Source organism: Caenorhabditis remanei, chromosome IV (genome assembly GCF_010183535.1).
Source record: "Caenorhabditis remanei strain PX506 chromosome IV, whole genome shotgun sequence".
Lineage (NCBI taxonomy): Eukaryota > Metazoa > Nematoda > Chromadorea > Rhabditida > Rhabditidae > Caenorhabditis > Caenorhabditis remanei.
Window position 1 is genome coordinate 12,336,791 of NC_071331.1, and position 16,135 is coordinate 12,352,925.

At 36.7% G+C, this 16,135-nt stretch overlaps 5 protein-coding genes across 5 annotated transcripts; 3 read left to right on the top strand and 2 right to left on the bottom strand.

The window, feature by feature from the left end:
* Positions 1 to 2,284: 2,284 nt before the first annotated feature.
* Positions 2,285 to 3,164, bottom strand: GCK72_013520 (uncharacterized protein; the record flags this gene model as incomplete). Its single annotated transcript, XM_053729880.1, has 2 exons — positions 2,285 to 2,469; positions 3,149 to 3,164. The coding sequence occupies 2 exons, from the start codon at positions 3,162 to 3,164 to the stop codon at positions 2,285 to 2,287; spliced, it is 201 nt and encodes a 66-aa protein (XP_053584652.1).
* Positions 2,382 to 8,933, top strand: GCK72_013521 (uncharacterized protein; the record flags this gene model as incomplete). Its single annotated transcript, XM_003101305.2, has 8 exons — positions 2,382 to 2,516; positions 5,711 to 5,799; positions 6,681 to 6,783; positions 7,376 to 7,645; positions 7,751 to 7,930; positions 8,134 to 8,370; positions 8,419 to 8,499; positions 8,823 to 8,933. 8 exons carry the CDS (start codon positions 2,382 to 2,384, stop codon positions 8,931 to 8,933), a joined length of 1,206 nt encoding a protein of 401 aa, XP_003101353.1.
* A 2,013-nt stretch (positions 8,934 to 10,946) lies between these two features.
* On the top strand, positions 10,947 to 13,118 carry GCK72_013522 (uncharacterized protein; the record flags this gene model as incomplete). The annotated part of the gene is made up of 9 exons (XM_003101381.2): positions 10,947 to 10,957; positions 11,005 to 11,335; positions 11,382 to 11,962; positions 12,007 to 12,072; positions 12,115 to 12,324; positions 12,369 to 12,485; positions 12,534 to 12,670; positions 12,767 to 13,042; positions 13,090 to 13,118. The coding sequence occupies 9 exons, from the start codon at positions 10,947 to 10,949 to the stop codon at positions 13,116 to 13,118; spliced, it is 1,758 nt and encodes a 585-aa protein (XP_003101429.2).
* Positions 13,119 to 13,640: 522 nt separating this feature from the next.
* GCK72_013523 (uncharacterized protein) lies at positions 13,641 to 14,710 on the top strand (the record flags this gene model as incomplete). The annotated part of the gene is made up of 4 exons (XM_053729881.1): positions 13,641 to 13,677; positions 13,768 to 14,195; positions 14,291 to 14,461; positions 14,507 to 14,710. 4 exons carry the CDS (start codon positions 13,641 to 13,643, stop codon positions 14,708 to 14,710), a joined length of 840 nt encoding a protein of 279 aa, XP_053584653.1.
* A 166-nt stretch (positions 14,711 to 14,876) lies between these two features.
* Positions 14,877 to 15,786, bottom strand: GCK72_013524 (uncharacterized protein; the record flags this gene model as incomplete). Its single annotated transcript, XM_053729882.1, has 5 exons — positions 14,877 to 15,101; positions 15,146 to 15,415; positions 15,468 to 15,602; positions 15,655 to 15,715; positions 15,761 to 15,786. 5 exons carry the CDS (start codon positions 15,784 to 15,786, stop codon positions 14,877 to 14,879), a joined length of 717 nt encoding a protein of 238 aa, XP_053584654.1.
* Between the last annotated feature and the right edge of the window lie 349 nt (positions 15,787 to 16,135).

Genomic DNA, 16,135 nt, shown 5'->3' on the forward strand with positions numbered 1-16,135 from the left:
AGACCTGGTCTCGACAAGAACTATGAATTTTCCAGACATTATTGCTGAACTTCTAAACAGTGTCAACTAGATTTAAATCCTAGACGTCAAATGAGGATTGAGGATCTGAAAAGATGGAGAATCTGAGTATAATTATCTGTTTCCTTTTTTTGTTGGAAAATATACAGAAATTTGAATCCGAAATTTCTGTATATTTTCCACGTTATCTTTTTTTTAATTATACAGAAATTTTGGATTTAAATTTCTGTATATTTTCCACGTTATCTTTTTTTAATTATACAGAAATTTTGGATTTAAATTTCTGTATATTTCTCACGTAATATTTTTTTTGTTGTAAATTATACAGAAATTCTGAATTCAAATTTCTGTATATTTTTTTCCTCACTGTTCCATTTCTTATGTCACATTATTTGTATTGGTTGACTTGACATAATAAACTGATAATAACAAAACTGAAATAATGAAAACAAATGTATAAAAACGAGAGCAGAGCCAAAAATCACAGAGCTTGCGACAATATTCTAGCATCTTCAGATTATCGGTATATTTATACAGCAATCACACATATTTATTTTTCCAGGAAAAAGCTGTAAGGGCTACATAAATTGATAGAAACTATGAGAAATGATGCGAAAACTTTTTTTTTTGAAATTTACAATCTCTTATATGCAACAGTTACACAGCTTTCACGTCACTGCGACTGATGGTTCCCTTGTTTTTGGGGCATGCACCAGTTGTGCAACAATCTCACAACAGTCGCGCAGCAACTGTATATTCGCTCCAATACAAATTGGAGTTTGGCTGCATTTTTCCATTTTTTCCAATGATTATTTATTGTCTATTTGACAAGTTTTATCATTTTTCCGACTTATTTTTACTCCATTTTTTGAAAATATTATTTTTCAGAAGAAGAATGTGTCTGGATGGCAAAAACGATTCAGAGAGAGCAGCTGATCGACATAATTCGCCTATTCGATAAAAAACTTGGACTTTTGAAGCGTTTTCAGCAAGAGATTATCTAAAAATGTGAGTTGTTTCCCAACCGAATTTCATTGAAATATTCTTTTTCAGTTCTAGAGTCGATGAGCTTGGGGCACCGGACGTCTACAGATATAAGGAACTTGGAAACTTCACCGACTGTCGGTCAACATGGAATTTCAATGACGTTTCTAAGTTTTTTGTTTTTGCTTTTATTTTTAAATTTTATATTCTTAAAATAAATATTAATAGTTATTTCTGTTATTCTGTTCACAAATTAACTATACTGATTAGAAACGAGAAAAGTGTGCAGCACGCCGGCAGCACTGATGCAACAACTGTGCAGCATTCATGCAACACTTGTGCGCCTCTGACGCAGCAGGAGTAAACTCTACGAATAACTGCTGCGTTAGTGCTGCACAACTGTAGCGGAAAGTAGCCGAGACAGGAGCCTGTCCCTTCCCACCTATTCATTTTAAAGAAGTTTAAATAGTGCATTGAACCTTATGAAGTCGAGACATTGGTTGATATAACCAAAGTGGTTGATATAACCGATATGAAACAGACTTTTTTGAGAATGACAATTATCGTTTTGGTACGGTAGAATTCATAATAATGTGTTAGACTGATATTTAGCTGTATCCTCTTCACCAATCAAGAGTCTAGAATACCAGTTTTCAGAAAAAACCTCTATTTTGAATCTCAGAAATCTTGTGTATCAGTAAAGGTCATTTGTCTCAATCAAACACCAAATCACCCCCTAAAAGATCATGTTTTTGACAGACTGAGCCTCCAGTAAACATGTCTTTGGATACTCGAGTAAATTCATATTATTCATTCCCATTTTTTGTCATTTTTTGTCAACTACCACCCATCGAAAAAAAGCAAAGCATCCGTCATATTCTTCCTTCTTCTCCTTCTTCTTATTTCTCGCCCTTCTTCACTCCAATATGCTCGTCCGTTCTCCTTCATTTCTTCTTCTCCTTCTTCTTCTTTTTCTATGAGTTATATAGCCTTTCTTCTTCTTTTTTTTTTTTCATTTTTCACTTAAGCTCCGCCTACTAGTCCTCCTTTTTCTCTATTAGAGAATCTCATCTTTTTTTTTTGAAAGTAGTGTTCCTACCAGTCGTTTCCCATTGTTCTAATCAGATTACCATGTCTCTTTGGTTGAAGAAGAGCAACGGCAGAGAACGGAGAAGAAATATTATAAACAGGCTCTTTTCTTTTCTCTCCCGTGTTGTTTTTTCGGTGTTTTTTGTCCTCCTAATTGCTCTTTCTCTGTCTTTATTTCCTTTCTTCTCTCTATCTATCCTCGGTTCCCGCCGCTAAGCCACGCCTCTTTTTTCGGTTGAAGACGTAGAGCAGAAGAAGTTGAGGACACCGCCGTCGCATCACTCCTCCCGATGAACTTCACAACAATCTCTGATTCTTCTTCGATTCTCACATCGACGATTACGTCAAGCAGCTTGCTGGAATCCACTGCTGCCGTACCTGATAGCGATGATTCGGATTTCTATGAACTGTCTCCTGTAGAATTGGTGAGTTGGATTCTATTCGTGGATTATTTTAATTGTGATCAGTTACTGTTTCAATGGGGTTTCAAAGCTTGTCATCCCATTTGTATCTTGCTAAAAGACGCTTAACCCAATTAAAACTGATTGAGATCTTAAGAAAACAAATATCTGGTTATTGAAGTGGCGAAAATTGAATATTTATGTATGGATAGAGATGTATGCTATTTGATAATTATCCGAAACCAAATTTCAGTAAAACGAGCAGGTTAAAGTATTTCGAAGCTTATTTCAACACCCATTTTGAAACTAAAAGAATGCGGCCATTTTATCGAATTGGGATGAAAAGGTTGATCAAAACGACTTCAGCTTTATCATGATCTCGGTCAGACATTAACTTTGTTACCGCGTTGTTCGGCAGTTTTTGCCCCTACGAGCATCTACCGAGCAATAACAAACTACTAATATTTTTCTATTTTTTAATAAAATAATTTCAAACAGTATTTTTAGTTTTAAATTTTTCGAATTTTCGAATTTTCGAAATTTCCGATAATGTTTTTAACACCCCCGCCCACCTTCTATAATTAATTAAAAATATTATTACCCAACACAAAATTAATATCGAAAGCATCTTCTTCCTGTAGCCGTCATCTATTTACCCAAGAAATCCATCATGGAAAATCTAAAATTCAGTTTTTTCTGATGTCTTCTTTTTCTAATTTTGATGGAATTACATCCGGATATTTCTCGTCAAAAAATGGAATCATTCAGGGAGAAAATGAATTTCAAATGAGGTGGCATTGTGATTCACTGAACCTCGGATCTTCGTTCCTGCTCTCTCTGAAACATTGAAATCGAAAATTATTCATATGAAAGTATCAGTTGTTTGTTTATGACCCACTACTCCCTCTTTTTGAAATGAAAAGAAATACTACAACCATTTGAATTGAATTTTCTCTACTTAATCTCAATTTCACGGTCTCCTACGCGTGAAAAATTTTATTAATTTGCACGTCGTCTGCGTCTCTCACAGTGATTTTTATCTCTCGTTTTCTCTTTATAGACGTAACTTTAAACTATCTGGTGACTTGGAAGAAGCAGGGTTTTGATTGATTTTTATGAAAAGTAGATGGAGGAAGACATTCCCAGCATTTTCATATATTAAACGTATTATTCTGCCGTCTATGAAGCTCATTATCTCTTGTTTAATCGAATGGAGTGTTCTGACCCGTATTCGAGGAAGTGGTCTACGCTTCGTTCAAAATTGGATGGAAGACTGTTAATGAAGGCTTCCATAAGCATTTTGAACACCGAAACCGTTCAGAAAATCATCAGATGGATGAAAAAATTAGGAATTCAGTAGATAATATGATGATTTTATACTGCCGATGACCTAATTACGATGTATTTCAAAAATCGCTTGCCATGAGTTTTTAGAGAATTTGAAATTAATCAGTTTGGACCTTGAAATTTTAATTTTAGGCAAAAACTGAAAAAGTAGATTCAAAAATTCAATTTCAGTACAAAAATACGATTTTTTCGTACTTTTTGTCAAATATCTTGAAAACAAAATCAAAAATCAAAAAACTGGCCCCATGCGAAGTTTCTAAATTTCATTCTGATTCGAATGAGCCATAAATCGAGAATTTTCGTTGGAAAATAAAAAAGTAGATGCATATATAAGAATTACTACTCAGTCGAAGGAACATCTTAAAACTAGATCAACTTTTTTATTTTCCAATGAAAATTCTTGATTGACGGCTCATTAAAATCAGTATAAAATTTAGAAACTTTGCAAGATGCCACATTTTGGAAGTTTGACCTAATTCTTGAGAAAAATCGGAAAATGTGCAGAAAATTTGCCATTTTAAACTGACATCGAAAATTGGGATCTGCTTTTTTGGTTTTGTTCCAGGAAGATTCATTCCACTTAAATAATGATCAGATCAAAAATCTCTACAACCCCATGGAAACAGTTTTTAATCAAATGTCGTAATTAGGTATACGGTATCTCAGCTGACTGAATATTGGTTGAGAACGGAGTGTTTAGGAGCATAAAAGATTTCCGGATGGTTTTTCAGAGCTAAACGATCACTAACAACTTGTTCAACAAAATTATAGCGCATGAACAACAAATAGTCTATTACATTTCTCAAATTCGGTCAAGTTTCCCAGTTTTTCAGTTTCTCGTTCACTGGCTTCCAAAGTCTAAGTTCATATTACTAGTGCATATCAAAATGTAGGGCTTTTTTTCCTCTATTCGTTTTGAAAACTTCTAGTCAAGTTGGTACTTTTCCTTGAAGCTAGAGCGTTCTAAACAATTGCCCTACTTTTTTTCTCAAAAATAGCCAAGGACAATACTCAGCGTGAAAGGTCAAATGATGTGGAAAATTATTTAGAATTTTTTACGCGTAGGAGACCGTGAATTTCCCATTTTTCGATTTCAATCTAAATTTGGATTTTCCTCTCTCGGACATTGGGATTAATGTCCAGAGATCCTCCCTCTTCATTCCAAACGTCAGACAAAAAAAAAGAAGGAAAAAGGGAAGAAATCTGGATATAAAAAGAAAGTAATTAGAAGGGATGTTCTGTTTTGAAGACAATTATCTAGAAGGTTGAGTCTGAAGTTTTTCAAGAGTTGTCTAGAGAACTCAACAAGGAAAAGTAAGAAGGAAGGACTTGAAGTTCTTGGATTTGGCAGGAAGTAAAATTGATGTTGTTCTGTGAAAAACAAATTGTGATTTGCCCTTATCAAATGAGTAGAAGAATTGAATTGAATGTAAATGACCATAATGGATCAAAAGATTTTACAAAAACAGTTACTCACTTTTGTTAAGCTATGGGTGTCTAGACGGAAAACAATTGAATGGCAAACTTCGTAGAAACGCATGTCGTAGTTTTGAAACGTTAATTTTTTTTAACGAACCGCATTTCTCATTGATTAAGTCTTTTGATATTATGTTTGTGCTTGTAGTCAAGAAATTTATTATAGCGAACAGTAGTTACTAGAAATGTTTACTTGTCATCAAGTTGACATAACTATGAGATAACCAGTGAAGTTACTGAAAGGACTACTTTTTACAACTAGCCAATTTTTTTTTGATTGAGGAGTCTATTGACGGTATATAATAGAATCTAGAAACTTCACTACGGTATGAGTTGAACAAAGGTTATTTGCGGGGTTTCTAACTTATTCATAATCTGCGATTTTTCTTTTGCAGATGATATGGTGTATGCTGTATGCAGTCATTGCCTTCATGGCAGTTGTTGGAAACCTTCTCGTTCTCTACATCACGCTATTCCGTTTAAGGTGAATTTTATTCCTTTGAATTGACGGAGATTCCTCCATCCACATGATTTTTGAAGATCACATCAGATGAAACTCGATCTCCGTGTCTTGTTTGTTATTTTTAACCCGGAAACTAGAGTGAAAAAACCGAAAAATCCGAAAAAAGCGGAAAGTCAACTGGTTGTGACACGTTTCTTGTTCTCACGCATCTTGTTAGTTAGCTCCTCTTCACTGAGAATATTCTGTTTCACCGGGAAACAAAAACAGGATGTTTCGTTGAATTCCTTCTCTGAATAAGCGATCACTTTTTCTTGAAGAGAGATGGTTTTGGGGGCGATTTACGTGCAAAAGAGAGAGAGCGAAGAATTGAACTTCTTCGATATTTTAACAAGCTTTTGACAAAATATAGAAAATGAAAAAATTCCACTTCTGAAGGACTCAAAACTTGAAATTGTGATGAAGTGCTTTTCAATTAATTACTGTATGTGAGGTTTGGATCTCCAATACCGAGCTCGAAAATTGATTATTTACGCTAATTTGATCCTTTCTATCTAACTTGCAAGTTACTCGATAGTTCTTATCCCAAACGTACACAGTCATTAATCAACCAGCATCAATTCAAATATTTCTTTTTCATTGCTGAAGAGCTTTGATGCTTTTTTTATAGATTACCTTAAAAGTTTACTGCAACAGCCTCTTCAACAATTCAAAGAAGCTTCTGCCAAAAAGTTTTTGTTCTCCCCGTTTTGAACCATAACTCAAAATGGTCACGATTTTTTCAAAAAGTTAATTGTTCTCTGCGGCTCTCCGTTTCTCAAACTAATTCTCTAAAAAAGCTTTAAAATCATTGAAAAACATGAGCAGGAGATTACCCAAATTCGAAACCACAAAACTATTTTCAGAGTTCGTTCAATCACCACATATTTCATTTTAAACCTGGGATTTGCTGATCTTTTCACGGGCATCTTCGCGATTCCTTTCAAATTTCAAGCGGCCCTTTTCCAAGTAAGTCTCTCTTCTTTTTGTGTTTAAACCCAAGTGTTGAAAAAAAGAACAAGAGAAGAAATGAAAAATGACATTCGATCTGTTTCCGGAGGTCTCAGAAAAGACTAGTTTGATTTCTCTATGAATTATTGAACTGAGGAAAACAAAGAAGAAGTCAAGGGACTATATTGCAACATGGTTCGAAGGGAACTTCGGAAAAGAAGAACCCAAAAACATTCCAAGTTATAAATCTTTTTCTTTTTTTAGTGTGAAAAAAGGGAAAACAACTTTTCTTTTCAACAATAAAAAAGCGCTTGTTTTGATGTTCAACTCATCGAAAACAGATGGGATTTACAAGTGTGAAATGTGAATAACGGGGTTTGGAGCAGGGAAAAGTTAGAGAATCGGAAATCGGGCAACTGGAAATTAAAAGAATCAGATAAACGGTCTAGTTATTATCAGAACGAAACGGTTGTTATAATTTATCTGGTTCGTCTGAGCTAATTTTTTTTATTGGATCAAGAGAGTGCAACGACTCGATAATTTCGTATGATCTTTTCACTACTTTCTGAAACAGTATCCCAAAAACATTAACTCAAATATCTATTTTCAGGAATGGTTCTTACCTCATCCGCTCTGTCGAATCGTTCCATACGTGGAAACAGTTGCTTTGACAGTATCAGTCTTCACTTTGGTCACATCTGCAGTCCACGAATTCCGTACAATGTTCTTCTCTAAATGCTCTCAAATGAGTCCGAAATCTGCAAAAAGATGTGTGCTTTTGATATGGATCATGTCGGTTATCGTGTCACTTCCACATGGATTATTTCATCAGACTTACGAGTTTGAGGATGATAATGATTCCAGTAAAACTATTGTTCAGGTATCGTTTGAGATTTTTGTTTGACTATCAAAAACCGGGTTTTTGTCTAGTTTTTGAAATAGGTGTCCTACGAATAAGTTTTACTTCTATTCCTAAGCATTACAGTGTCTCCCAGTGTACCCTGAAGCCGGATGGTGGAAAAGCTACAACATCTATCTCGTCATCATTCAATACTTTTTCCCAATGGTCATTCTTGACACCGCTTACACAATGATTGCTGTGAAAATCTGGACGTTGAGCAAGGCTGGAGAAGAAATGGATGAAACAAAAACTGCAAATCAAAAAGTGAGTCCATTGAGTGTAGTTTTACATGTAGCATGGGATTGTATCACTTTTCGACTAATCTTCTTGCAGTGTGCTTTTCTTCTAACACTTTCATAACTTCTTTTCAATAATCAATTTCTATCGCTTTCTCACTACTCTTTCTCACTCTGCACTGTCTTTTCTCTGGAATCTAATCTAATTAATCCCATTAATCCGAAATGTAGATATCAGTGGTATCAATGGTTCCACCAAACACTCAATTATCGCAGCTCATGCGAACTCTCATCATTGTCGTCGCCTGTTTCTCTTTGTGTTGGTTCCCATTGGAGACGTATCTTCTTCTGAATGAACTAAAACCTGAAGTCAATGGATGGAAATATATCAATCTGGTGTTCTTCTTCTCTCATTGGTTGGCTATGAGCAATTCTTGTTTGAATCCGATAATTTATGGACTTTATAATGTGAGTTACAGACAATATTGGAATAAATTATGAGTGATCTGATTTCAGACAAAATACAACGAAGAGTATCGTCGATTGTTCCGGCAGATTGGATGTTTTTGGCAGAGGGGAAAAAGCGTTACTGATCCAGTAAGTTTTTTTTTATAGAAAGAAATATTTTAGGATTCTGAGCTTACTTACCTAGAAATAGATCAGTGAAACTCTGACCGGAAGTAAGCACAAAGTTCGTTTTTAGTATCTCACATTACCAATTCATTCATAAGATTTCCGCGGCGCATTATTAGTACTTAGACACCAGACAATGATGTCATTTGAGTTGTTGAAAAATTAATACATTTGGTTGGTGGAAAATCTGAAAAACTAGGTCAGATTATTATGTAAGGGATTTTTTTTAATTAGGGCATAGTTTGTGTTGTCAAAGTACTATAAAAAATTTACTGTTTTGTTTTTAGATGAAACCTGAACGCCGATGGAACTCTTCAAATGACTGCCAAGATCAACAAGAAATCGATCAGATCGTCGACATTCCTTCAATAATTCCAACGAATAATTGTCCCCGCTAAACGTGTATTTTCCTCAGATTCTTATAATATTTGATGTTATGATGCATTATTGTAATAAAACAACGGCTTCTGATCCCCAGGACTCACTTTTTCCATGAATAAACTAAGAATAAGACTATAGAGTTGGGAGACTATTTGTTTGGAGCATCACGGCTAAAACAGTTCAGCTTCAAGTAGTTGTGAACATATTTAAGTGATAGTTCTTTGTAGAAATAGTGAAACTAGCCTGTAAGCGAAACAAAAATTTTCCTGTAAGGAAGGTAAAATAGTTTCCTTTTTCGTGTGAGAACCTGAAATCAGTTCAAAAAAGGTACGACATTGCTCATGCAAGATCTTTACTATTAACAAACACCAGATTTTTTTATATGTTTGTTTGTTGTTGATTCTATCCTTCCCTACTGAATAAAAAAACGTCTTCTGAGCCAGAAACAGAGGTTTCCTGGGTTACCTATGCGGTTCCGTCACAGAGTAAGAATGGTGGGAGGAAGTCAGATGGATAGAAAGTATCCCAATTTCTTATATATTCTAGACCAGGAGAATTCAAACTCATGTCTACTGAAGTAAACTTCAGCCCGCTTTGTATAGCATTTCTCCAGGTTTCCTGGGTTACCTATGCGGTTCCGACACAGAGTAAGAATGGAGGGGACCCACGTTACACTAAACCAAAGCACTGCTACGTACCTTCACATCGATTCAGAGTCCTTGTTTGATTTTTTTCCACGGTGCCGAAAAGTCCATAGATGACAACTGAGATCCTCCAAGTAGACAGAAAACCAAACCAATTTGCAATTGTGAAATCTGGAACTGACTCGATGGAGAACAGAGTATGAAGAAGAGAAAAGTAGAGTAAGGCAAGGAGTCAGTAAGATATGGGGACACATGAAGGTCGATATATAATTAATTTTCAACGTTCGCGTGGAATCATATTTGATGTTTTTTGGAAGCTAGCCACGTGGGTCACGATTTTTTTTCGATTGTAATACAATACAATAATTTCTCATGAAAATCCGGCATAGTTCAAATAGTTCAAGCAAAAACCAGCTGATGTTCTGGGGAAAGCAACCAAAAATTTAATAAAGCTCTAAATGGGATCCAGACTATTCGTGCATGTGTGTATAATCAGCGACTCCGCCACACCAAAGCTATTATAAGAGTGGCGTCCCGATCAGAATTTAGATCCTTATCCCTTATCCTAAACTAAATTCCAAATCCCTCCTTACCTTCTCAAAAATTCAGAGAATTCTCCTCCAACCAAACCATTCGTAGGAAAACCGGCTCCGCGACAATTCGCAACTGCGACATTTCGCAACTGCGACATTCCGCAACTAACGTAGGTTTCGCAACTGCGACACTTCGCAACTGCGACATTTCGCAACTAGTCATTTCGCAACTGCGACGTCTCGCAACTACGACATTTCGCAACCACGACGTTTCGCAACCACTGGGCATTTGCATATTTGGGTCAGTAAAAAATGTTGAGTGTACCAAAGAGCTTGGGAACATATTTGAAAATAATTAAATGGAAGAAAAAGTTACCTGACCCATTTTTAGACAAAACTAGGTTAAACTATTGCTAGTTTAATGGTTGCGAAACGTCGCAGTTGCGAAACGTCGTGGTTGCGAATTGTCGTAGTTGCGAAATGTCGCAGTTGCGAAATGAACAGTTGCGAAACCTACGTTAGTTGCGGAATGTCGCAGTTGCGAATTGTCGCGGAGCCGGAAAACCCAGTACTGACGAGCAAGTGAACTGGTTGGTTGAATAGAGTGGATTAGGACGGGCGGTCAATAGGGTGACACGTCTTTTCTGAAATGACCCACGTCATAAAAGACACGGGCAGTTTCGAAAAAATCATATAAAGTTCAATTTTCTCCCATTATCGTGTTATTACACAACGCGACCTCGACGTGAAACCTTACTCCAATTCTTCCCATCTCCCGATTTCTTCCATTCCTTCTGGACTCAGTATTCAAATATCGATTGAACTTTGGAAATCGAATCAAGACCAGAACATCATGTCCTCTTCGTAAGTTTTCTTCTCTCTCTCGAATTCAGGTCAATTCTCTTTTTCAGAAACTCGTTACATGCCAACGCCCCACCTCATCACTTCGAACAAATCGCCAAAAATTTGCAATCGAAGCGTCGAGTCGGAGATTTTAGCACTTGCGATATCAAGCTAAATCTGAAAAACGGGTTCGATTTGGTGCATTCGATGGTAGTTTGTGCTCACTCCGCTCTCCTTGCTGATGCTCTCGAACCTCAACGGGCTCCGTATCAACCGATTGATTTGAAAGAGTTTGAAGGGGCAAGTGTGAAGAGAGTTATCGATTGGATGTATTCTGGAAATCTCAATATTCCGGAGTCTCAAATTGCAGATGTTCTTGCTGTCGCCTCGTACCTTCGCGTGAGTTGAATGAATCTTGATATTTCTCGCAAAATGATGTGTTCAGGTGACAATGCTCCAACAGCAAATCGAACAAAAGATCCGTAACCACAGTGGGAATCCAATTCTCGCCTTGAATATTGCTTCGGTTCGAGACTTCTCAGTTATGGATGCGACAATGAATGGATTGGTTTATGATTTGACTGATAAAGTGGCTGGATTGACTATCGAGGAGATCTCGAAACTCACCGTCAACTCAATGATTGCTGTGATGGCATCAGTTCTTCCAATGCAAAAGAAAGTTCCGCTCATCAACATGTTCATTTTGTGGATAATGGCAAAGAAACCAGAGAAGGAGACAATTAATACAATTCTTCAAAGTCTCGTCATCAGTGATATTACTTTTGATGCATTGTACGCAATCAGATACTCATTGAAACAATATTTGACTAATCTGGATATTGCCTCCAAATCTCAATTGTCGATTTCTCCAAGTGGAACGATTGGAATCAAGATTGTCACCAAGAAGACAGCGAAACAATCTGAAAAAGTTGCTTCGTCGACAAATGTTGCTCCTCCAGCGGAACCATTCCATCGTTCTCGCTCCGAGATTTCAGCTATTGAGCATCTTCCAGATCCGTTCAACAGGTATGAATCTAAAACGTGTTTTAGTTCAATATGAATCACTTAAGCCGCTCGAACTACCGCTCTGTTTCCGAAATCGAGGCGATCAAAAAGATTCCTGATCCATTTGAAAAGTAAGTTGATGTTGTACAATATCATGTAAATTGAAATTATAGATCATTGACCAGCAGCCAATCCAACAATAGTATTCTTGTTCGTGAAACTAACACCGGTCCGAAGTATTTCACCAAAAGTGAAGTGGAGAGCCTTCAAAACATGACTGATCCGTTTGCAAGTAGTAAATCTGAGAAACTTCTTCCACCGATTTCTCCAGTTTACAAACCATCGAGTGGATTCAAGAAGCCGCATTGTACTGCGAAATATCCGTAAGTTTCCGAGATAAAGCTTTCTTTATCGAGTATGTTTTCAGTGGGTGGTCCAGTGACATCGTTCTGAAAAACAAGGAAATGGAGCGTCAGAAAATGTTGAAAGCGAGTTTCACGGCTTCAGAAGCTCAACTGGTTCGTGATATTCCAGATCCATTTGGGTAAGTCAACTGCCTTTTGGAAACAAATACATGAATAAACTATTTCAGTCCATCTGATCCTGTGATTATGAGTCCAGCCAACGGAAGTTTGAACAAAACGTTTACAAGTGGTGCCAAGCAGAGCTTCTCTGGACATTCCATGGTTAACAACAACTATATTGTGAAGAATCAAGTAGCCAGAGCAGGTTAGTTAACATTTCTGTTTCAGGCTTATGTTGTTTTTCAATGACAATCAGAGAAATGATCCACTGATCCACTGCTATATGGTAATCATGTTACAGACCGTCCTGCCATTCTCTCCACCATGTCGAGTGCATCTCCGAACGTCCTCAGCTCGAGATCGGAAATTGATCCAAAAATGATGGGAACCAGAAAGACTGAATCCGAAATTCGTGAGATTCAAGCACTGCCATCTTTCCATTCTGCATCGTTCCACACTGCCAAAACCAGTCAATATTCGCATACACCAAAAGGAAACAATGATAAATCGCAGAAGTCTCAGAAATCTGATAAAACTTTGAAGTCTCAAAAGTCTCAAAAGTCTCAAAAGAAACTTCGTGAGTTTGCTGATTCAATTTAGTTTTTGATAAAACCCTTTTTTCAGCAAGATCGCAATATTTGTACCCGAACTAAAAGGCCATCGGGACCTATCGTCTATCGTGAACTCATTTTACTTGTATTGAAATGAAAATTTTGAGAGAATTGATTTTTGTTCAGACAATTGGTCATCTACTGAATCCATATGAACACATACTTCAAATTATTCTGCACAGTTATAAAAGGGAACAGAACAGTGTAAAAATTCAGATAAATGTGTGATTGGAAGAAATTTTTTAAACGCCGGTTTCAAATAGCTCTCTTAATTTATTGTAAAATTCAGAATATTAATTCTTAGTTTGTACACGACACATCTCAACTAAAACTAAATGTACAAAAGACTATAGAACTACCCATAAAACACATTTCCTGCCGACTATAAAACACAGTTTTCGTGCAACGCCTCAATGAATGTTGACCTAATGTTTTCGTTGTTTTCAAAATGGTAGGCCACACAAAATGTTTCAGATTGTCATAAACCACGAACACTTTGGAGTATAAAATAATGGAAAATTGAACTGAATCAACTCAAAAAACCTCTGAATATTTTGAATCATCATGGCTAGATTCTCCGATAAAGTGGCACTTGTTACAGGTATGTTGTTTTTGTGTTTTAGCAGACTTTACTGTGATTTCTCTCTCGATTCTCAATTTTTTATTGTTACATTTCCGTATGATTTTCCAGGCTCCTCCAGCGGAATCGGACGTGCAACTGCTATTCTCCTCGCGAAACAAGGATGCAAAGTTACTATTACTGGAAGAAATACGGATCGTCTTGAGAGTACTAAACAAGAGATTTTGAAAAAGGGAACACCGGAAAGTGATGTTCTTGTGATTGCGGCTGATTTGAATGTTGAATCGGAACAGGATAACCTGATTGACTCAACAGTTGCGAAGTTCGGAAGACTTGACATTTTGGTTAATAGTGCTGGAGGAGCATTCGTTGATCCGGAAGGAAAAATTGGAGTAAATCAGGGAATGGAGGTATTCGACAAGCATATGTATACCAATTTGAGAGCTATCGTGATGATGACGAAGAAAGCGATTCCTCATTTGATGAAAACGAAGGGAGAAGTTGTGAATGTTTCTGCTATGGGAGCCGATCATCATGGCGTAAGCACGTTTTAACTTTAGATATAATTTTCTAACTGTGTTTTTTTGTAATCTAGATAAGCAAAATCGTGGATCGAACATTATAACAATTCCAGAATCCTCATTTCATATATCACTCAATGCCAAAAGCTGCTCTAAATCAATTCACCAGAAGTGCAGCCATCGAACTCATTCGGCACGGAGTCCGTGTAAATTCGGTCAGTCCTGGATTCACGAACACTGGATTTGGAACATCGATGGGAATTCCAGATGAGATTTGGAGAAAAGTGAGTTTCGAAATCAGCTTCTCTAAGAACATCTCTATTTCCCAGATGGTGGAGTTCATGTCTTCTCATAAGGAGTGTATTCCTTATGGAGCTGTTGCACAACCGGATCACATCGCTCAAGTCATTGCATTCCTTGCCGATCGGACCATGTCATCTTTTATCATTGGACAATCAATTGTAGTCGATGGTGGATCGTCTCTTCTGATGGGGATGGATGTTCATGATGTGACCGGATTTATGGCACTCTAATTTCATCTTTCATGATAATTTTGGAAAAAAATGAATTCTTACAGTGTTGTTGTTTGGTAATTATGAGTTCTGATTCTTACTGAAACCTTTATTGCGTTTATTGAAACCAAACGAACCGCAATAGGAAAAATTCAATAGTTCTCTTTATTCCATTCCTTTCAATAATTCATTTACCATCTTTATCATCTACACTCAATTTCGAAGCTTTATCATGTTCCTTTTCTTTATCTTTTCTCGGTTTAATAGTGACATCCGGCTTGAACTTAGCGAAAGGAGCAAACGTTCTACTCCATTGCTCATTTTGTCTCTGATACAACTCTGTACATTCTCGGATCACTTTCAAATGTTGAGCTTGAATTGCAGCAAGTCCTTCACGAATCATGTCTTTGAGCTGAACTTTAATAGATGACACGAATGAGATCTTCTCAATCAAACCTTTCTTTGCAAATCAGTGAATCTTGCCATCACCTTATCCAGTTGTTGTATCTGCTCTGGTTCAGCTGGACGGTTTGCTTGCAGTTTCTCTAATACTGGTCCCAAATCGTCAAATTCCTTCTTTTTCACTTCAAATTCGTTGGCAAAAAAGGAATTGATGACTTGCAATTTTGCCTTCATATTCTTATGGAATTCATACTCCGTAGCGATAGCAGATTCAAAAAGGGGACGAATTTCATCGAGAAATTTCTTAGAGTCTTCTTGATAATTCTGAAATGTTCATTATTCTCAGCAGAAAATGTAGATTTTCAATCTGTCAAACCAGTGAATATAGAGCACTGAGCGATTGGAAAAGTCTGTTGCATCGAAATTCACTAGGCGAACGGTCCTGTTTGAAATCCGAGCTTTCCAATCCGACACAAGTCAGAAAATGTTTGTAAGCTGGTTTGAAGTTAGTCTGAATTCAAAGAAAGTCATACGAAACGTGTTTATTGTTTAGTGAAACTGACTCGATATTTCAGGTAACCGTCACTCTCTTTCGAGAAACTTGCGACAATTTGAGATGGGAGACTGTGAAAAGATAGATGGAATCTGAAAACATGAGAAAGAACTCACATGTCATCTTTATTGTTTCTCTTCATATTTCGTGGCAAGAATTACTTGATTTCAAACTATTGATTTTCGATTCACAATGGAATTTGGAACTATTTTTTACGTGAAGATTATACAAACTAGTGCATGGACTAGTGCACTTTTGAAGGTTCACGGTTGCATCGGTTTTGAACCTTCGGCCAAAACTCATACGAGCTGAGGTTTGATATTTTTTATCTCAAAACTTGTAGAATATGCCGTTAATATATGCATCCATATCTGAAAACCAGAAAACTATATTTTCTCCTCGAAATCTCAATCTGAAGCCTGCTCAAAATTAAATTTGTCAAGACAAAGGAAGTCCTCGCAGTCCCCTTTTTTCTCCTTTTTCCATCTTCT